At 34.0% G+C, this 24651-nt stretch overlaps 1 protein-coding gene across 1 annotated transcript; it reads left to right on the top strand.

The window, feature by feature from the left end:
* Positions 1-22896: 22896 nt before the first annotated feature.
* LOC140808697 (uncharacterized) lies at positions 22897-24651 on the top strand. The gene has a single exon (XM_073165876.1). It carries the CDS (start codon positions 22897-22899, stop codon positions 24649-24651), a length of 1755 nt encoding a protein of 584 aa, XP_073021977.1.

Here is a 24651-nt window from a genome sequence, read left to right as displayed (position 1 = left end):
TGTGTGTTTAAATCTGGGCCTTTGATCACCTCATGGGGACAGTGCCTCACAAGGTAGGGTGAAATAAACCAAAGTTTAGGCTTAAGAGAGAAAATAACGATAATTTCTCTTTTATTTTGAATAATTTTATTTGAATTATAATGTTTATCTATGTAATTTTTTATTCGAATGAATTAGTTAATCATTTTAATATAAGTCTTAAAATTGTCATCTATTGGCTAAATTTTTTAAATATATTAGTCAATTTCTATATGGGCTTCGACCCAATATTATTTATTTAAAATAAAAATCTTCCAACCAAATGTGTTGATAATATAATTTTTTTTTTAAAACTAATCGGGTCGGGAGGATATTAGTTTCCGGTCCCTCTCTTGACATTAATCGAGAAAGGAAAAATCCTAAAACTCGAGTTAGAAAAAATGGGAGCCAGGATTTTTCGGGACATGAGTGGAGAGCGAATCGGGTCGGGTAGGGAAATCAGGATTATTTATCAACCCTATCATCACGAGCAGCATGTTGAGACATTGTTAAGATGGTGACTGCATAGAGGGAGGTCGATGACAAACTAAGGACACCTTCGAGTGGGGTGACTCTTATGTGCTAGCAAATGAGGTGAGGGAGTTGCAAAATTCAAAAAGGGCAAGACTGCACATTTATTATATTAGGCAGCATATATGAATTTATATCAATGTCTAGACGTTGAAATTTTGTGAAAGATCATTGCGTTAACACGAGGAAGAGTACCTGTAAATAGGTGCATCAATTCGCGTTATTTATCATCACATTCTCGAGTTTTTCTCTCATCTCGATATATTCCTATTTGAGTGTGTTGTTCTATAATATTTGTGAGGTGTTTCATTCTCCTGTATTAAAGAATGTGTGTTTTTCGAAGCACGGTGAGTGTTTGTACACTTTAAAATATTATAGTGAAATTATTTTCACATTGTTCGTGGTTTTTACCTTAATAATTTTTAGGAGTTTTATACCTCGTTGTTCAATTTATTATTTATTTTCATATTTATATCTCAAGATGTCACACTTAGGACCAACAAGTAGTATCAGAGCTTTGGCTTAAAATTTCTTAAAATTCTGAGCATGCTTTGTGGTTGCGGCCTAAAATGATCTTCTACTTCTAAAAAAATTTAGAATTTTTTATTAAAACGGGACTATTTTGTCTAATCTACTAAATTGTAGTAGATATAATGACGGGCATGTATGAAATAACAAAGTTCAATGAGAGAAATTTTATTCTAAAAAATAAAAATACAAGCAATTTTAAGAAAGGAAAATTTCCTAGCGACTATTGGAGATAAGACCGAGGGAAATGATGAACTATAGAAAGTGAAATTAGATAAATGATAATGTTGTTGACAATTTACACTTGGTCATAGCAGACGAAATACTGTCAAGTATCTATGAGATAAAATGAGAAAAATTATATGGTATACTCTGACAACAATGTACGAAATCAAGTCACTATATAATAAGATTTTACTGAAGATGAGACTTTATACTATTCGGATAATGGAATTCTTTTCAATGACTGATCATATTATCACTCAAAATACTCTATGCTCAACTCACCTCTATATGGCATAAAACAAAGGGAAAATAATGTACAAAACTTTTACTTCAAAGTTTACCGGATTCATATAATTAATTTATCACCAATTTACCCACAATATCCTCATAGAATTTTTAAACTTCAACGACATCTTAATTTCAATTCTCGAAGAAGAAATTCGACGTGAGAAAAATGAAGATAAGTTTATTGATAATAAGAGGAAGATTTATGGATCATGACTCCAGTGGAAGCCAAAGACGAGGTAGTTCAAAGTCAAAAAGTAAGAAGAAAAATATGTACTGATTTAAATGTGATGATAAATTACACTTCAAGAAAGAGTGTACGAGTATCGAGAAGGATTCTCAAGGAAACGTGGCTCGTACTTCAGGTGGTGGTGAAATATTATTCAGCGAAGTAACAATAGTTGCAGAATGTATACACAAATTTTATGACACATGGATTGTGGATTCAGGAGCGACGTGACATGTGACATCTTAGACATAATGGTTTGATCAGTATGAGTGAGCATAATGATGATCTATATTCATAGAAAATGATCAATGACTTGGCAATCGGTAGGGTCGGTACCATCAAATTAAAAATGTTTGATGACATCATTCGAATAATACATGAGGCACAAAATGTGAAGGGGCTGAGAATAATTTTTTGTCCTTAGGGAAATTGGATGATATCGGGTGCACACCATATCGATAACGAGATCATTAAAATTGTGAACGGCACGTTTGTGGTTATGAAGGTGGAAAAGATTGCTGCAAATCTGTACGTACTTTTGGGAGAAATACGCAAAGAGGTGTAACTAACTGTTACATCGATTGGTGTAGGAGAATAAATAACAGTGTTGTCACATATAAAGTTCAGGCATATGTCATAATGAGAGTTGAAAATTCTCTCAGAATGGAAGTCGCTTCTAGTGCAATGACACTTTTGTGAGCATTATGTTACTGTAATGCCCAGGACTTTTAGAATTGATAACCCAAGATTATTAATCCTCATTAACGTGAGACGTGGAAGATATGAGAATGCATGACATGCAATGAAGGAAGAAAAGACATGAGAATATAGGGTTTGCAAGACCGCACCCGCGCTCAGAACAAGAGTGCACCCGCGGTCATGAAAAATGGAAATTTCGAAGGTGAGGCCGAAGCATCACCGCACCCACGGTGCCAGACAAGACGCACCCGCGGTGCATGGACAGAAAGTTGGTAAATTTTATTCGAGGCGACACCGCACCCGCGGTATTGGAAGGACCGCACCCGCGGTCTGAGCTTTCGAGAAATGCCAGGATAGGCATTGCACGACCGCACCCGCGGTGCATGTCATGACCGCACCCGCGGTCATGCGTGTTGCTTGACAAATTCTGCCACGTCTCCTGCTATTGCATGTAGTATATATATAGGTGGGGCTCATTCTTCTTTTCCTCAGAACAGTATAAATTCGAGAAAAGTTTAGGGAAAAAGGGTGAAAATCCTTACGCCTTTTGTGGAAGATCCGTGTATCAGAATTTGAATCCGAATGCAGATTCGTGCTCCTCCCTTCGATAGCTACGTAAGGACGTAAGTTTTGTTACGTTTTGAGATGTTTTGATAATATGATGTCGCTAGAATTGCATGTGATTCAGATATGGCGTTCCTGCTACCGTAGACATTGTAGAATTGAAGTCAGATTAAAGAACAGATTGTTTCTGTAATTGTTATGATTTTTGAAAGATATTGACTGAGATTTTGATATCAGAATTGTGTATTACTGATTTTGAATATACCGATATTCAGATTATGAGTTCTGATATTATTTATGTGATGTTCAGATTGACGGGGTTATTCAGATTGTATTATTATGCCGTCGAAACATCAGTTGATTTATATTGATCAGATTCAGTATTGATTGAGATTGATCAGACTCTGTAATTATTCAGATTGTATTGTTATGTCGATGACATGAATTAGATTGTATCTTGTTCAGATATTGATCAGATTGTATACTGAATTGACTATTGATCAGAACAGATTGTGTATTGAATTATTCACTGACAGCGTATTCGATATTGTCATTTCAGATTGATATGGACAGATTTGAATACAGATCATCGTCTTCGTCAGACCGGGACGACAAAAGTATAATTCATGTGATATACGGGAAGACATAACTCAAATAAGATCCTATTTGAGTTTCCCAACAAAATCACATACTAGATTATTGTTATATTCTGATATGAATATGCTTTGTTTATATGCTGATATGCTACTGCTTTGTTTATATATTTATATGCATTGCATTTAAGATAGGGAGTCTTGACAGATCCGTCAAACTTCTAGATGTTCGGTGATATCACAGCTTAGGGGAAGATCATTCTCCTATTGTAGATGTGGATACAGATCAGGCCGAAGTCTAGGATTAAGACGTACCGTCACCCCGATTGGAAGGGTAGGTGATAGATCGTCTTATTCACAACGGGATCCCTAGAGTTATAGTTGAGTCGAGTCTAGACATGATTTGACTAGAATTGCATGCATTTATGGATGTGGTTTCATAGACTATGAAACCCATTGTTATTACTTTCAGTCAGGATAACATGTTTTTATGATTTGATTTGAGCAGCATGTTTAATTGAGTTGTGTTGCATGCTTATTTTAGGTTGATTTCATAGATTATGAAATCTATTGTTTTTAAGTTTATTCATGATAGAATATTTCATGATTTACTTTATGTATATACATGTTTACCATGTTTTATACTGAGATTTATTCTCATCGGAGTTATCCGACTGTTGTCTTGTTTTGTATGTGTGCATGACAACAGGTGGGGCTGGATCGGGGTCAAGAAGCTGATGAGAGAAGACGAGTTAGCGTGGTGATTCCGGACTTATTGTAGACTTGGTTTTCTTACTTGAATTTAGTAACTGAACCTTAGATCTAGTTTGTACAATATTGTACTTTTATACTGAAATGTAGTTTTATACAGAGATGTATATTATTTAGATTCCATTACCTTCCGCAGATGCATTTTAAAAAAGAAAAAAAAAATTTAGACCCTGTTTATCAGAACTGATAATTAAATCTCAACGACGATTAAGAAGATGATTATCGTCCGAGTCCCCACAACATGTGGTATCAGAGCGATAGATCCTTTAGATTGAGATAGTTAGAGATGATAGATCCTTTAGACTGAGATAGATTAAGATAGAAGAGAATGAGCGGGGTAGATTGAATTTTCTTTCCTTGCATGTGAGTGCTAGCATGATTTATTGCTTTCCCTATTACATGTTGTTTGTTATCTGAGTTGACTACAGCATGTAATTACCAAGACTGAATCGGAACTGAGTCTGAATCAGAGATATATGATCAGAGAAGGGCTGAGACAGATTATATAGATTGTGTATTGATTTGTTTGATATTCAGATATACCTCCACGGCGAATTCCAGAAAGGGGTAGTACTTCGTCTGAACAGATAGATGCATCAGAAACTCGGATGGAAGTAAAGTTGGCAGAACTTCAGTTATTACAGCCGCCGATTCTGAGTGGCACCGAGACATCTGAAGATTTTCAGAACTGGGTTGATGACATAGAAATACTATTTGACCTACTGGATTGTACAGATGAACAGAGAGTTAAATTAGTATTTCATCAGCTACGAGAGGCTACCAGAAATTGGTGGATTACAATCAAAGGAGTATTAGCACAACGTGGTACGGTGATGTCGTGGGAAATATTCAGAACTGAATTCTATCAAAGATTTTTCTCAGCTTCGTACCGAGAGGACAAGAAATTAGAGTTTGAGAATTTGAGCCAAGGACAACTGAATATTGACCAATATATTGCTAACTTCTCTACTCTACTGCATTTTGCTCCTCATTTAGCTGGAAATGATGAAGCTGTAGTGAATCAGTTCATCAGAGGGTTGAATTCAGAGGAAGTTGCATTTATGAATTTGCAACGACCTTACCATTTTGCTGATATCTTGAGCAGAGCAAAGAGAGCTGAGGCGAGTTTGATTAGACAATTGACAAGGTTGTGTGTGAAGCAACCCCAGACGCAGCAATCCCCTCTTCGATATGATCACGGCAGTACGAGTGGGAAGCAAGATTTGTTGAAAGCTCGGAAGAAACCATTCAAGAAACTAGGAAGCAGTTCATCTAGCTCCAGCGTTTCTGGTCCAAGCTTTACTGGTGTGTATTGCAGGATTTGCGGAGGGAGACACCCCACCGAGCAATGCCAGGGAGTGATTGGTAGATGCAATATTTGTGGACAGCCGGGACACTTTGCTAAAGTCTGTCCCCAGAAGCGTTCCCGAAGATTGTAAGGAACAGAGTTCAATTGAAAACACAGATCCAGAATTCACAACAGGTACTATTCTTTATGATTCTATTGCATATGTATTGATATATACTAATACATTTGTTAAGAATATCTTTAATTGAGTTGCATGGAGATATGTTGTATCTGTTGAGTTTGTATGTACTGTAGCATTGATGTCTTTTCTTGTTGAGAAAGTGTTGATATCAGAGATTTCTGTATATATTGTATACTACAGTCAGATGAGAATGAGATAGAGATAGATTATGATGTACTTATGTTTCTGATTTGAACGCATTATTGATATGTATATGCTGAACAAGTACAGAACTATTATAGATTCCAGTCAGGAAAGTATAAGATTCAGACCAGATATGGCTGATGAGTAGAGATTTCACAGTAAGGATTCTAGATTTCGAATTCCTTTGATATATGTGTTGTATATGACTCGATTAATACAGAAAGGAACAGATGGTATCCTTATGTATTCAGTAGATGTACTGAAATCGAGCCTAGCGTTGACAGATTTGTCAATAATATATGAGTTGGCTGATGTTGCCAGATAAGATTTTAGAATTGCTTTATATCAGAAAGATAGATTTTAGAATTGAATTCAGATCAGATATTGATTGTTGTTTTAGAATTCAGTACAAAATGATACAGAATGAATTGGAAGGTCAGTAGAAGAATATCGACCAGGAGTTACATCTGATTTAGTGTTTCTCTTTAGCATGTGTCTGTATCTCCAGAGATGTTCTGATGATATTATGCTCATTGTATCTATGAGATTTTGATATAATTGCAGCATTTGATTTATTGAATCAAATATTTGAAGATTGTATTGAATATTCTGAGAACTGTGATGATTGTATACAGAAATTGTTCAAATAAGAATCTTGCTTGAAACAGATTGTATTCAGAGTATGCGATATCTGAAGATAGTATACAGATTGAATTTAACACAGTTAAGTTTGTGATCAAGGGCTGATAATGATATCGATATTAGAAAGACCAGGAATTTCAGAAATGTCAGAATTGTCAGAGATATATTTTGTCTGATTTGGTAGATTATTTTATTCAACTATTGCTTTATATTTACTGAGTATTGTTATTGCTCTAAATCAGTATTTGAGATATCTTATATTGTTTTGGGGAGCATATGTTAATTGCAAATGAGATATACTAGTTGATCAGAATGATATGAAGATGTTTATCAGAAATCATTGTTTTATGAGTTCATTGAACTCACTAAGTCTGTATAGGTTACTGATATTTTGTATCTGATTTGATATTACTGTGTTTTGAATCCGTATATGCTACAGATTAGTGTGAATTAGAGGGAGTATATACAGTTTCAACCGAATTAGAGCTGAATTCGAGAGGTACAGTAATTCAGAAATTTGATCAGAATGTTCAGAACTAGATTTCAGTAATCAGAGCCGAGTAACAGATATGGGATTTTGTGTTTTGTATGAGATTGATTAGTTTGTTATATCAGAATGTTTCAGAATTGTATAACAGAATTGATATCGCCAGACAGAGCCGAATACCAGGTAGGTATTTCTTCTTTAAATTATGTTATTAACTGATTTGTTGGTATCAAATAGTTCGAATCAGAAATCACAGATAGGGTCAGAAATGTACCGTGGGAAATTCAGTTTTCAGTTGATGATTGAAAATGTATGTTATTCGGACAGATAGTTTTGATATAGACAGATTAAGTCAATTGTGACAGATTTGTACTGAAATTTTGGCAGAATTTATGTAAAAATGTTGGCAGAGATTATACTGATATGTCTAAATCGCTAACAGAAAAGACAGAAAGATAGAAATCAGAAGATTATTACAGATGGGTATGTTTCTGAATAGAAATGGGAGTGCATTTCTATGGCGTTCGTAATGAAATTACCGCCAGTTTCTCCAGATTGAAATATGATATGATTGTGATTGACAGATTGTTCAATCTATATCTATCAGTTTGTACAAGATGATGTACAAACAAGATCAAATGACACAGATCGGTGTCAGAGAATTGGTCAGAAAGATCAGAATGCCACAGTAAATTAGGCAGATTGTGATTTTGCTTGAGTTTGTATTCGTGACAGAATATATCATGAACTCTCTCTTAGATTGTTTCACAGATTGACAGACAGTCAGAACGGGTTATCCAGATAGTGGAAGACTTTGGGTACAGCTTTAGTGTTGGATATTAGCTCTATACAGCTTTAGTGCTGGATGTTAGCACTAATTGATATGATTTACTATCACTGCGTGATAATAGCTATCAATTTACCAGATGGGTAATGAGATAATTTTAGATAAGATAGGATACAGTGAATGCTATAGATTCCTTTTAAAGAAAATTCGAAGGAAGATGAAGATAGTTCAGAATGGACAGACTTAAGAAACCAACGTCGGATGATGACGATTGGTATTCGAAGCGGAAGACTGTAGATGTCTTTGATAACAGCAGATGATACGGATATGTGATGAGCTGTAGATTGGCTTATACAAATGTTGTATAGGCAGTAATGTGAAATTGATTTTGTCAGAAAGATTGGAGAAGTATTATGATATTGTACTTAGTGAATTCTTATTCCAGAGGGGAATCAGATATGGGAGTTTTGGATTAAACTCTGTTATGCATTTCAGCTGATATCTCTGAATTGATTATTATGAGTTCGAGGACGAACTTAGATCTAAGAGGGGGAGAAATGTAATGCCCAGGACTTTTAGAATTGATAACCCAAGATTATTAATCCTCATTAACGTGAGACGTGGAAGATATGAGAATGCATGACATGCAATGAAGGAAGAAAAGACATGAGAATATAGGGTTTGCAAGACCGCACCCGCGCTCAGAACAGGAGTGCACCCGCGGTCATGAAAAATGAAAATTTCGAAGGTGAGGCCGAAGCATCACCGTACCCGCGATGCCAGACAAGACGCACCCGCGGTGCATGGACAGAAAGTTGGTAAATTTTATTCGAGGCGACACCGCACCCGCGGTATTGGAAGGACCGCACCCGCGGTCTGAGCTTTCGAGAAATGCCAGGATAGGCATTGCACGACCGCACCCGCGGTCATGCGTGTTGCTTGACAAATGCTGCCACGTCTCCTGCTATTGCATGTAGTATATATATAGGTGGGGCTCGTTCTTCTTTTCCTCAGAACAGTATAAATTCGAGAAAAGTTTAGGGAAAAAGGGTGAAAATCCTTACGCCTTTTGTGGAAGATCCGTGTATCAGAATTTGAATCCGAACGCAGATTCGTGCTTCTCCCTTCGATAGCTACGTAAGGACGTAAGTTTTGTTACGTTTTGAGATGTTTTGATAATATGATGTCGCTAGAATTGCATGTGATTCAGATATGGCGTTCCTGCTACCGTAGACATTGTAGAATTGAAGTCAGATTAAAGAACAGACTGTTTCTGTAATTGTTATGATTTTTGAAAGATATTGACTGAGATTTTGATATCAGAATTGTGTATTACTGATTTTGAATATACCGATATTCAGATTATGAGTTCTGAAATTATTTATGTGATGTTAAGATTGACGGGGTTATTCAGATTGTATTATTATGCCGTCGAAACATCAGTTGATTTATATTGATCAGATTCAGTATTGATTGAGATTGATCAGACTCTGTAATTATTCAGATTGTATTGTTATGTCGATGACATGAATTAGATTGTATCTTGTTCAGATATTGATCAGATTGTATACTGAATTGACTATTGATCAGAACAGATTGTGTATTGAATTATTCACTGACACAGCGTATTCGATATTGTCATTTCAGATTGATATGGACAGATTTGAATACAGATCATTGTCTTCGTCAGACCGGGACGACAAAGGTATAATTCATGTGATATACGGGAAGACATAACTCAAATAAGATCCTATTTGAGTTTCCCAACAAAATCACATACTAGATTATTGTTATATTCTGATATGAATATGCTTTGTTTATATGCTGATATGCTACTGCTTTGTTTATAGATTTATATGCATTGCATTTAAGATAGGGAGTCTTGACAGATCCGTCAAACTTCTAGATGTTCGGTGATATCACAGCTTAGGGGAAGATCATTCTCCTATTGTAGATGTGGATACAGATCAGGCCGAAGTCTAGGAATAAGACGTACCGTCACCCCGATTGGAAGGGTAGGTGATAGATCGTCTTATTCACACCGGGATCCCTAGAGTTATAGTTGAGTCGAGTCTAGACATGATTTGACTAGAATTGCATGCGTTTATGGATGTGGTTTCATAGACTATGAAACCCATTGTTATTGCTTTCAGTCAGGATAGCATGTTTTTATGATTTGATTTGAGTAGCATGTTTAATTGAGTTGTGTTGCATGCTTATTTTAGGTTGATTTCATAGATTATGAAATCTATTGTTTTTAAGTTTATTCATGATAGAATATTTAATGATTTACTTTATGTATATACATGTTTACCATGTTTTATACTGGGATTTATTCTCATCGGAGTTATCCGGCTGTTGTCTTGTTTTGTATGTGTGCATGACAACAGGTGGGGCTGGATCGGGGTCAAGAAGCTGATGAGAGAAGACGAGTTAGCGTGGTGATTCCGGACTTATTGTAGACTTGGTTTTCTTACTTGAATTTAGTAACTAAACCTTAGATCTAGTTTGTACAATATTGTACTTTTATACTGAAATGTAGTTTTATACAGAGATGTATATTATTTAGATTCCATTACCTTCCGCAGATGCATTTTAAAAAAGAAAAAAAAAATTTTAGACCCTGTTTATCAGAACTGATAATTAAATCTCAACGACGATTAAGAAGATGATTAGCGTACGGATCCCCACAGTTACCATTAAATAACATAGATTAAAGTTTGACACTTCTACTATCAAAAAAATAACATATTGTAGCTTATTAATTCGGATGTTTGACAGACACCGGTTGTATCCCTAAGAAGAGCGAGATATTTTGTCTCGTTCATTGATGATTTCTCTAGAAGATGTTGTATCTGATCAAGAAAAAACCAAAAGTTTTTAAGGTCTTCAAAAATTTCAAAACGCGGTTGAACTTGATTTTGAAAAGAAAATCAAGTGTTTGAGTACTGAAAATGGAAGAGAATATACAAGTGACGAATTTGATGCATTTTTTTAACATTAGTGCATCAAAAGACAGTTCACAAAGACTTGCATACATCAATAGAATGGATTAGTGAACATATGAACATGACCTTGTTGGACAGAGAAAAAGCCATGTTGAGGATTGCGGGTATAGCCAAGTCATTTTGGACGGAAGCAGTCAAAATCGTTTGTTATATCATCAATCGTTCTCCTTCAATGACGATTGATCTGAAGACCTTGATGGAGATGTAGACTGAGAAGTCTTCTGATTATTCTCATTTTATACATTTGGAAGTTATGTGTCGTTCTGTACAATGATCAAGAAAGATCAAAGTTATATTCGAAACCCAAAAAATGTATTTTCTTGTCTTATGTTGATGGAGTAAATGGGTTTTGCTTTTTGGATCTTACTGTCTACAAGCTTGTACCAATAAAGATGTTATCTTCGAAGAAGTTAAAGTAAAGAGAGAAATAGACACACTAAATTCAGAAACTACTATAATGCAGGTGAAAAATAAGGCAGAAGAAGATAAAAAAAATTTTGAAGCATTACTGGAGTACGAAGAACAAGAACATATTGAGTCTAATTTTCCAAAGTGAGGAAATTAACTCGAGAGAGAAAACCACCGGGTTGGTTTTCAAATTATGTCACTGAAAAAAATATTGCATATTGTCTATTATCAGAGGATGGTAAGCCATCGAATTTCCATGAGATGAGACTACTCAAATCTCAGATGTATCATTGTGGATGATAACAATGCAAGAAGAATTAGAGGCATTATGCATGAATAAAATTGGGATCTTGTTACACTACCACGAGATAGGAAATCTATTTGTAACATATCAGTATATAAAATCAAGCGTGATGTCAATAACCAAGTGGAACTGTATCGAGTTAGATTGGTAGTATATGCTCATAAAGAAGACATCGACTTCAATAAAATATTTTCTCTTGTGATTCTTCTTACAACAGTTAGATTAATGTTGACATCATATGTGGTGTTTGACATACATCTAGAACAGCTAGATGTGAAAATGATATTTCTTTATGGAGAGCTTGAAGAAGAAATATATATACTCTAGGCATAAGTTTTTTGGAAAGACAAAGAGAACATGGTTTATAGGTTGAACAAATCTCTGTACGGTTTCAAATAGGAGCTGAGATGTTGGTATATGAGATTTGATTCTTATATGATCATTGGATACAACAGACTTTATGTAGACCCTTGTACATATTTCAAGAGGTGTGATGATGATTATGTTATTTTGCTATTTTGTTGACAACATGTTGATAATAAGCCCCAATAAAGACCATGTCCAAGAAATGAAGGCACATTAGCTAAGGAATTCGATATGAAGGGCTTGAGACCAACTAACAAGATTCTAGATATGCAATTTCACCGAGATAGAATAACAGAAAATTTTGGCTTTTCCAGAAAAATTATTTGAAGATAGTCCTACAACTCTTCAATATGCTAGATAGTAAGCCAATTTCGACTCATCTTCTGGTTAACTTCGAGTTATTCTTTTTTATGTATCCTAGAAGAAAAGTGTAGAAGATAGAGATTTCTTGAGTATCATATGCATCAGCAGTTGGAAGTTTGATGTTCGCAATGATTTGTACAAGACCGGACATTGCTCAAGCACTTGAATTAGTTAGTCGGTATATGGCAAATCCTGGACGAGAGCATTGAAACACTATTAAGACGATCATTACATACATTAATGGTACCTCAAAGGATGCATTATTTTATGGTGGATCTGATTTTAAACTCAGAGGCTATGTCGATTCAAATTATGCATGTGATCCTCGTAAAAGAAAATCTATTGACGGTTATGTGTTTACACTACAGAGAGAGTAATAAGCTAGGTTTCAAAATTGAAAACAACTGTGACATTATCTACAATGAAAATAAAATATATGACAACTACTCAAGCTTGTAAGGAGGTGATATGGATTTAAGAGTTATTGGAGGAGATCATGCACAAACAAGAGAGTGTGTGTTATTTTTGGAAATACAATGAATGGTTACACTCCATTAAATATTATAGTAGAATTTTTTTCAGATTGTCCGAGGTTTTACCCTAATAATTTTTAAGAGTTTTCCGCGTAAATTCTTGGTATTCAATTTTATTCTTTATTTTCATATTTATTTATTAAGATGTCGCATCTGAGATCAAGATTATAAGCTAGCCGTTCTTTTTATTTTGTTATTTTTTTTTATTTACTAAAATATTTTTCGTTATCTAATATTGTTTTGTAGGCTGAAAACATTTATTTACAAAAAAATGACTGACCTTATTACAAGAATACAATTTTTCCCAAAAACTAATCAAGGAAATGATATCATATTATAAATAAGTTTTTAAGCATGAGCTTTCTCTCACTTTGACTAGTTGGTAAATTATTTGAAAGGAGGATGATTATTCATTATTTTGAATAAAAAGAGCAGAGGTATTTGAATCCCCCACTCCAGCAATAAAGTTCTGTACTCTAAACTCTCAATTTAGGAAATCAGTGGCTTCTCAATTCTTGAAGGATAGACATTTTTATTACAGACCATAGCTGAGTATAAGCCTATAAACATCTTGTGATTCGACTAAATACAATTCTATCATCGGTTTGTTGTAGCCTACCCGCAACTTTTGCATTTAGGGCAAACTTATTGAACTCGTTTTGAAGCATTTCAAGGTGTTCTATCAAATACCTCTGCATTTTTATGATGACATCGATATCACCGCTATCCATCTCTTGTTAAAAAATCTGCAAGAATATATTCATGAGATTTAATAATCACAATATCAAAAATATAATTTTGATGTAACGCTTGCCATCTTAATAATTTGGCATTCTAGGGTTTAGATTATATTCTATTACTCAAGAAAGCTTTTACATATGTTGTTAGGATCGGGAAAGAGTTTAGAGGGGGGTGAATGAACTCTTTCAAATTTTCTCAAGTAAGAGTGTGGTTTCAACTTTTTTTAGGCGGTTGAAAACGTATTCTCAAACAGTTGAGAATGTGGACCACTATTAAGTGTGGAAAACGGTTCACAATCCTTGATGCAACTTAAAACACAATATCAGGCTAACACAGTGAATAGAGACTAGACAGATAAATGATTGTGGAAAGTAAAGTGACACATGTTTGTTATGGATGTTCGGAGAATGAATACTCCTACATCACCCCTTCTTTCTCCTTAGGAAGGATTCCACTAAAAGACTTTGGCTTTACAAACTTCTTGCAATAGCCCGCTCCAATCAGGACTTATCACACTGCCTATTTTGGAACTCTTAGTTATCACTTTACACTTCTGGATATTTAAGAACACTTAGTTCACCAGATATCAAAGCTGAATCAAATAACCAAAGAGTTAATGATATGAATAAATAGTTTTGATTTAGTATCACGAAAAGGATCCTTAGATGATCAGATAAATTTCTCTTGTGTGCATGCTGATTGAGCGATGGAGTATATGAAATTTTAAGAGCGCTATGAGATCTTTTTGAATAGCAAGCGAGTTGTAATATTGCAGCTGAGAATCTCTCTATATGTCTGCTTGCATACTCTTCCGTTAATATACACGATTTTCTTAACGGTCGGAAAAGACCTAACAACGTTAACCTGATCCTCTGTACAGACGTGTTGCTGTCGATATGTTGACCATTAAATGATCTTTGATAAACACTTTTAATGTTTTTTTTGCTCAGCATCGTTCTGAATCGCTTTTCTTGAGGAGTTCCTTTTAAGGAAACTGTTTTGGGCAACAGAACTTTAGGTCTATGCTTGGTCTTCCTTTTTCTGGAAAATATAATCAAATGTAGATCAATCTTAAAACTGATGTAAAAAATTGTTGACTTCAAAGTGGTGTAATACTTAAATGTATTTAAGCCGGCCAGAGAATGTCTTTGAGTAATAACTAGTTCTCTTTAATGACCGGTTCTGATAACGGTCTGAAGTGAGCGGTTGAAACTGCTTTAGCTTTGATCAGTTAGCTGAGCGGTTGAACTGTTGCATATCTGATATACGAACCGCAGTTGGATACTTGTTTTTGTCATACACCAAAATTATTGGGAATAATATTTTCTTAACTAAGTATTATCAACTGTTAAAGTAAACTTCTTTGCAAGTAAAAATAATGGTCATTTTTCAAAAGCCTTATTTACTGCATAAAATTCTTTTCGTTGATATGTCATCTTATGGCTTCTGCTTGTGAGAAGAGTCCACTGTAATATCTGCATGATTGTTCTACTTCTGGTGTGAGCTTGGTTAAGACTGTCGCTCATCAATGATCACTGGCGCATATATATATATATATATATATATATATATATATATATATATATATATATATATATATATATATATATGTATATATATATATACATATATGTATATATATATATATATCTATATATATACATATATGTATATATATATATATACATATATAATACCAGATTATTCATCCGTGGAATAACCTTTTTGGAAGAGTTTTACAAATCTCCTTGAGTTGGCTAAGTCCATGGGTGTGTTTTTTCGTCCATATAAATTTTGCATCTTTTTTTAGTAATGGACTAAACATTTTCCTATGTTTTTTTTAGGTTTTTAATAAACGTCCCAGCAAAATTAACAACTCCTAGAAAACATTGAAGTTATTTATTTTATTTTAGCTCGTTTGGAAAATTTTGCACATTTTCTACTATATGATCCTACAAAATTATTCCAGACTAATCATTTTCTACTCCGAGAAATTCAATCTTTCGTGTGGCAATAACTGCTTTCTTTTCAGATAGATTCGATCATTCTTTTTTACAAACATTAGAGAAAATCTCTAAATACTTAATATGTTCATCCATATTTTATATGCGATTAAAACATCATCAATATTGACAAACATAAATTTGAAATAATCTTTAAAGAGATTATTCATTCTCCTTTGAAATATTTGGGTTGAATTAGCCAATCTAATTAGTAATACTTTCCAGGTATAATGTTATTGTGGTGTGGAAAAAGCTGTGAATTTCTTGATTTCTTCTTACATTCGAATCTGATAAAAACCAGACTTACAATCAAATGTAGAGAATATCTTTGTATTGCGTATGCAAATAATTAGATATTCTCTACTAGGTATAAAATACTCATCAAACTCCAGAATTTTATTAATTTCTTAGTAATTAATAATTAGTTTGGGTTTGTTCCTTTTTATCTCACCATGATTTCTTACAAAAAAATCCTGGATTGTTGTATGCATATCATTTTGATCAATTAAGTTCATTGGAATAGGCTTGCATCGTACAAATTCATACTATTTTTCTTGATTTTAGGCAGTCTTTGAGTTGATTTTTATCTCACCATGCCAAGGGATCTTCATTGTAATTTCCTTTGATCCTGTTCTTGAGATCTTCTAATGATACTCTTGATTCAAACTCTAACTCATTCTGATATAGAGCTATCTTAAGTCATTTTATTTCTTCTGGTTGGAGCAGTTTATCTGCTCTTAATTGGAGCATTGTTTCTCAAAACCATCTAGACTACTTCATTTTGGGTTCAGAAGTTTTCTTTCATCACCATGCTTTCTGCGAAACTGAAGTAGTATTTTTTTGTAAAATATCTCTCTTAGTCTCAGGACAATGTTTTTGTGACCACAAGGTGTTATGAACACTAATCGTCTAGTCTCATTTTCTCCTGTGTAGAACTTAAACATTTGTAAGAAATTATTTCTCATTACAATGTCAGCTCCGGTGTAATGAAAATAAATCGGCGGTGTTTTTACCTTATACCAAGGCGTTTGTCTAGCACATCCGATCACGATTTCGGTCATTTTAATCCCTTTACATAAGATTAAAATCATTTTGGAGAAATATCTTCCAGCAATCTTACGTAAATATTTTTCCAAATTATTTGAAAAAACTCCTCTTTTTGTTGTACAGATTTTAGCGTCTAAATCAATATAAGCAGCAAAATATTATATCTTATATTGATCATATAACTAGTGGTGTTCAAACTTCGGATAAAACCGAAAAAATCGAAAATCCAAATCGAAAAAAGCGAACACCGAATCGAACCGAAATCCAAATTTTGTAATTCAGATATAAATATTAAAACCAAAGTCTATTTGGTTCGATTTCGGATTATACATGTCAAAACCAAAAAAAAAACCGAAATTTAATTAAATTAATAATTTTTTATATTTTTATTTATATTATATATTTTGGTATGATATTTAGTGAATGAAAAACCATTTTGAATAATTTATAGTTGATTGTTGTTTGTTTATTTAATTTAGACCTTATATTTAAATATTTTACTAAGAAAACATGTAGAAAGTTAACATATTATATTTTACAATATATTTATACTATTAATTTAAATAATTATACCAAAACTAAATTTACCGACTGAAATAATCGAATCGTTTTGGTAAAAAACCGAACCGAACCGAAGAAAAATGATTCGAATATCGGATTATATATTTCTAAAACCGAAAACCGAAAAACCGAAATAAAAAATCGAAAATCGAACCAAACCGAATGATGAACACCCCTGCATATAACATTCCTACTGAAATGTATATCGAGAATGATCTTGTATTCATTGAATTTTCCACATTTTATTTTCAGCCATAAACTTCATTCCATATTTTAGACGTTTACAAGGTTCATGTTCCTCAAGAAACTCGCCTAAGAACCAATTTATCTGTTCTTTTCCTGGAATTCCTTTGATATGAACTTCCAATTCTCCGATATTGATCATTCATTGGTAAGTACCTATCATAGGTTGTTCTAAATAGTAGATGATTTTACAAGGAAACCGATTCCTTTGTTTCGCAATATCAAATACTATTTTTATTTCCTTCCACCCTTCTGGACATCTAAGCTTTCCTATTTTCGAAAAGTTTTTTAGTGCCTGTTGGGTTTCTTGGACATGTGCTTTTCTCCACCCGTAGCTCGTAATTTTAATGAATCATTTTCTATTCAGATCGAATGTGCATGTTGCGATTCTCATAGCAGATGTCCAATCATCTATAAAATCTTCTCTTCTTTTGAAATCTAATACATTTAGGTTAAGCATAACCCCATAAGGATGTATAGGTTCTAAAACAGATTTCTCATAGGGTGTTTGGTGCAAAGGAATTTGATTCTTCTTTGACCTTGCTCCCGCTAGATGTGATTCTCCACCAGTGTAAAAGTATGGTTGGGATTCTCTCATGTTTATATTCTGAGATCCCACACTTTCTCTTGGTAGTTACTGCGAAGATGACTAGGTTATGGTTGGTTGTTCACCTCCAGTTGTGTTCATATTTAGATCTACAACCTTGAGATTTGCAAAAGATTCTGCAAGGTTTTGGAGATCTTCTAGACCAATCATTTCTAAAGTTGTCATCATATTAATTTCTTTTCTGAGACTGTTTTGATTGGATTTATCATTTTTTCTTCTTCAGTTAAAGATTTTGACATCAATTTGTCCTTCTCTTTTTGACGTAATAATGGTTCAGTACTAAATGATGGTGGTAACTTTCCTTCTAAAGTCATTCTACTAGAACTTGGTTGTTGTTCTAGGTTTTGAATTCTTGTTCGAATATCCTTTAATATTCCATGAGAATTTGCTTTACATTTTGTGGCATATAATACATCATATTGGCATAATTCTGTACTTTTTTTTTTGAATTTCTCTATTTCTATGAATCTGTTATTTTGAATCATAAGTTTATCTTAGGAATCTGATAAGTTCCCATGTTTTCTTGATATCTAACCTTGGTTAAATCTTCCAGCTTCAAATATTTCAAAGATTTGGAATAAATCTTGTAAATAATTAATCTCGAACTTGAGTTCGGATTTATGTTATTTGAGTATTCTCCTCCTCAAACATTTAGTTATATAATAATAATAAATTGATATGTTTGAAATAATTTTATCTCGGCTCTGATACCATTTCTGACCCAGGAAAATCAATCATTTATTATAACACATCTAAGGGTATTTTGTTATTTTTATTATATTAAGGAGTTTAAAGAAAGTTTTTTAAGTTTAGGGAGTTAAAATAAAGTTATATTTGGATTTAGGGATTTATTGCAACTTTACCCATGTTTTAACTTTTAATGATATGATAAAAAATTATTGGAAATAGTTAATCAATAAACTAGGAGTATATTTAAAAATGAAATACTAAATATTATTAAATATTGACATTTGATTATATTGGAATAAGGGGAAAAAATAGTCAATATATCTCCGATGGGATATAAATGATCTTTATTGATACAAAAACGCTTATGAAATCGTTTCGCGATTCAAATTTGTGAGACGGATATCCGTTACAACATATGAAAAAATATTACTTTTTATGTTTGGAATAACATTTTTCACTTCAAAATTATCATATTTTACATTTGGTTCAAAATTATAATGAAGGATTTGAAATCTCTTATGCTAGCTACATATATTTTTTGAATCAGTTTCAAATTCATTTATCAACCTGGCCGGTCATTCCAAATCCATGATTTCAAATGATTTGATTAAAATCTTCCCAAAAATCCAAATCCATCAATCCACACTCAATGCAACCTTGGAGTTTTTAAATTCAAATTTGCTAGGAGATCTACTTAAAAATAATATAAGCACCCTTTATATAACTACTCTGCCTACGCAATTTATCGAAATTTTTTGAAGATGAGGCAGTTGAAATGGTCGTCTAGATCATGCGATTATCATGAATATGAATTAAAAATTTGAATTATAAATCGAAAGAGAAATTAGTTTAGGTCATACACAACACAACTTGCTCTTAATAAAAACAACCTAAAACTCAACATTGTTTTCGAAGTTAGTTGACTACAACTTGTGTGCTCATATCGCATGATTTTTGTCACCAAAAAATTGGTGCATTTCATACTAAAATGGAAGAAAACGATTCTTACACATGTTTGGTCGTGTAGATTTTATGTTATTTTGCATCGTACATTTAAAGAAAAAAAAAGGTAATAATTTTTATTTGAATAGGTATCATTTGAGAAGATCTCACATATTGAGTGCAATAATTTTCTCTGCTTGGTAAAACAATCGAAACGTGGTACTTGACCTGCTGTACAATTTAAAATATTTGAGTTGCACCGTTACCACTAATTGTAATTTTTGGTAAAGCGGTAAGATTTCGGTCATACAATTTGTATCATAACTAAAGTCACTGATTTGATTCTCATTGATTGAAATGAGTACAATTATTGGGAGGAAGATTGTTATAATTTTCAAACTGTGCAGAACAATCGAAACGTGATATTTGAGTTGTTATACATTCAAAAGATTTTGAGTTATAATGTTTCAATTAGTTATAACTTATAACTTTGGTAAAACATTAAACACTCGTTTCTACATTACATATCAAAATCTGTAAGACGAATCGACTCGATCCATACCTGTAATGAAAAGTAATAATTTTGACATAAGAATAATTCCATTTTCATGGTTTCCGATGGTCGAGTATGTGATTTGTCTCATAAATTGATGAGTGAAACGATCTCACGTAAGGATGTAAATGAACAAAACCGTCTGCGAGCTATTAGAAGCTCGGCTCGATAAAAAGCTCGTTTGAGTTTGTTTGTTAATCATATCAAATCAAGCTCAAGCTCGATTTTGAGCTCGAAAATTTAATCAAACCAAGCTCAAGCCTAAGGATATTCGGCTCGTGAGCTTGCAAACATGTTTGATAATAGGCTCACGAGCTCAAGCTGAGCTCGAGCTTGGCTCGTTTAGGTGGCTCGCAAACATGATTTTAGAATGTTCAATAATATACTGATTTATGGTTTTTAGCTCTTATTTGTGTCGTTTTGGTTATTTATGAATGGATTTACATTTTTATGTCTGATTTAAAATTAATTTATAGATATATTTAATTTTTAACAAGTTCGATTCAAATTCAAACTCGAGCTCAATTCTATGCTTATTGAGCTCGAAAACGAGACGATCTCAAGCCAGACTTGTTAAACATGCTAAACGAGCTATTAATGAATCAAGCTCGAGTCTGGCTTAACATGCTAAACGAGCCGAACTCGAGCGTTTCTCGAGCTCAGTAATTTCAATTCAAACCGAGCTCGAGCCTGATAATAGAAGCTCGAATCGAGCTCGAGCCTCAAACAATTTTAAACAAACCAAACTCAAGCCTGATACTGTTTGATTTGGTTTGGATCGTTTACATCCCTAATCTCATGGAATTTTTTATGATTGTACTTTAGGTTTTACATAAAAAATAATATATACTCACTGACTATATATCCAAGGGCCTAAAAAAATGTAGTTATTAATATATATTAAAAGTATAAAAAAATAATTATGAGAAATATTATTCGCCCACCAAAAAATATTATGTTGTCATTCACAACAGGATTATTAAATCTTAAGTCCATACTTGGATATCTAACATGTCCATCTACCTAGCTAGCGTATAATTTAACTTATAGTTTATTAACAATTTTTTAAGACACCTCTTCTTCACGTATTTAATATATTATATTGTATTATATTATTTTTTAAATAAAAATATGAGTGTTAAATACATTAAACACAGAAAAGATAAACACAACAATCTCATTATTTTTAATAAGTTTTCTGAGTCGAACTTAAGAATCTATATCTATGAGATTTGTCGATGAATCTGTATCAAAAGAAAAAATAATATTTTTTATTTAATAAAATAATTTTTTTCATTGGTCATATCAACTAGAAAATTTGTCTCTCAATTTTTTTCGTAAAATTATTTCGTAAGAGTTTTACATATTTTATAAGTGTGTTTAATAAGGATACTCGTTCATTTCAAAGAAAATTATAAGCTCATCATCCACCCGTCTCTCGCTAAAAAGAAAAATAATTAAAAATTAATAGATGTTGAAAATAAGAGTTGAAATTATTGAATGTGGAGAATAAGAGTTATAAATATTGAAAATTTGTGTGTGATGATAGATACAATGATGTATTTATTTTTCGATTATTTCCAAAGAAATTCTATAAGTAGGTCTCTCAATTTGTGAAGAAAACACACAATTGAGTAGACATAATTTTATAAAGTGTGTAGTTTAATATATTTTGTAGTTTGAGATTTTTACTTTTTATAATAATTTTTTACTTTTAATAATAAAAAAATTTTGTTTCATAAAATAAATAAATTCAACCAAAACTTCAATACTCGTTTGCTCGCCAGGCTGGAATTTAGCTTTTAGGCTTTGAAATTCAAATAAAAGGATCCAACTTGAATCAACTCCCTAAACACCCTACGCTACGCGTTTGATTTGGTTGTCATTCACATCCAGTTAGTAACCAATTTCTGACTTCAATCTTACATTTCTTTGCATTATCAAAATCACCAAATTACGCTTTCAAAAATAATAACATAAAAAATTATAATTTCGATTTTTATATTTAAAAATTTGCATTCTCAATAACATCTTTGGTCAAAATTATAGCTCAATATTTTTTTAAAAAACATTGGACAACTTTAATTATTTTATAAAGATTGTTCATAAGACACTACACACATGGAAAACAATATCACCATTATGTTAACGCTACATCAACGCCACGTCAATCTCATATCGAAAATTGTAAACCGAATAAGATTGAAACTTACTCAGAAACAACATAAATAAAAATAAAATTGTAATTCTCCATTGCCATAAGGAGGATAACCAAATTATAAATAGGCCTCTAGAAATGAAAACTTTTCAAATTTGACATAGAATTATTATTATTCAGCCTATAATAACACTTCTACACCAAGAATCACATCCTTAACTTTCACAATAAAACAGCAAAAAACCTTTCAAAAACCAAAAGCGCGAGGAACCCGAGTCCCTGAAAAAAAAAGGGTACTCCTCTCTGTCTCCATCTTTCTCAAAAGTCTCTCGAAAGAATGGAAGAAGATGGTGATGGGGGAGAGGACTTGACCCCATTCTGGCTTCAAAGCAACGCCAATCTCCCCCGTGCACACCAGCTGCGCCTCCGCGCCTCCTCCGTCTTCTTGAGCTCGGGGTTGGTGGTTTTCCTTCTGCTAGTAACAGCTGTTATCTTCTTGGTTTTTGTTGTACCTTCCACTTTATCTTTAAGTTCTCAGATCTTTAAACCAAATAGTGTAAAAAAGAGTTGGGATTCTTTGAATGTTTTGCTTGTTCTAGTTGCTGTGGTGTTTGGATTTCTGAGCAAAAACAAGGATGAAGATAGGTATTCTTCTTCGTATTATGGTGAAAATCAAGAATCTATCGACAGAAAAAAAAATGAAACCCAGAAATCAAATCCATCAACTCCTCACCAGTGGTATAATTCCAACACAATCCAAGGAGAAAAATCGAATCTTTCAAGTTCAGATCGATGGTATGAATATCCAGAATTTGAGAGTAAATTGGAGTACAAAAATCCAATCTTGAGGAAAAATAGCAGCTCTTACCCGGATCTGCGTGAATTTTCATCGACCCGTTGGGCTCATGAGGATTTTCATAGGAGATTTGAGGATGATATGAATGTGGGTACTAGTAGGGTTGTGGATCCGGGTCAACTCCACCGCCGTCACCGGAGCTTGGAGGAAGTGGACTATCTGAGAGTTCCGTCACAAACCAAGACTGTTTTCGTCGACACATTGGTGAACAAGTCTATGCCAGACGGAGGTTTTCCACGTTCATCCCATCCCCCGCCGTATCAACCGGTACTACCATCATCGCAGTCGCTGGGGTTACAGGAGAAACCGAATCGTGAGCAAGAAACTGCAGTGGCACGTAAGGAGAGATCACGCAGGAAGATGGAGAAAGAAATGGAAACCCTTCATACTGTTTCAGCTGAAAGGACTCCTCCGCCACCCCCTCCGCCGCCTCCGCCTCCGCCTCAGCAAAACCGCAGCAAAAGTGACAGGAAAAGAGGAGGCTCAGGTGGAAGCTCCAGCGCCACTAAAGATTTTCTAAACTCTCTTTACCAAAAGAAGAAGAAGAAGCAAAGGCAAAAGAGCGTTGATAATTTGGATTTTCTTCTTCACCAAACTGAAGCTCCGCTAAGCTTCCAGCTTCCACCATCATCGCCGCCGTCTCCACAGCCTCCCTCGGTATTCCAAAACCTGTTCTCATCCAAGAAGCACAAGAGAAAGCGAACAATTACGGTCACAGTCAAACCACCTTCTCCAGCGCCACCCCCAACCCCTCCAGAGCCTCCGACGCCACGAAATGCTGAACCGGAGCAAAATGCCAGTTCCCGAAAAGCACCATTCGCCATCCATAAGCCGGAAAATTTCGAGAATTTGGCGGGCAATTCGAACGGCGGCGGAGAATCTCCTTTAAATCGTGTGCCCCCTCCACCGCCGCTACCGCCGTTCTTAAAAAAACCGGCATGGAAATTCGTAGTTCAAGGTGATTACGTCAGGCTAGACAGCGTTAACAGCTCCCGAAGTGGGTCTTCGGACCTGGATGAATTGGATTCTGACACCGCCTCAGAAACCGGCAATGCGACGGCGCCGTCGCATCCGGCGTCGTTGTTCTGCCCGAGTCCGGATGTGAACTCAAAAGCCGAAAGTTTCATCACAAATTTCCGGGCCAAATTGAAGCTTGAGAGACACCATTCCGTCAACAAGTCGAGAGAATTGGGCTTATCTAGTTTGGGCCCGGGTCCTGGCCCAAGTCATATTTAA

This window comes from Primulina eburnea, chromosome 1, assembly GCF_022965805.1.
Source record: "Primulina eburnea isolate SZY01 chromosome 1, ASM2296580v1, whole genome shotgun sequence".
Taxonomy (NCBI): domain Eukaryota; kingdom Viridiplantae; phylum Streptophyta; class Magnoliopsida; order Lamiales; family Gesneriaceae; genus Primulina; species Primulina eburnea.
This window is presented reverse-complemented; position numbering and strand designations above follow the sequence as displayed.

Bases quoted from the DNA above. Each gene is read 5' to 3' on its own strand.
- LOC140808697 (XM_073165876.1), top strand. From the start codon at position 22,897: ATGGAAGAAGATGGTGATGGGGGAGAGGACTTGACCCCATTCTGGCTT.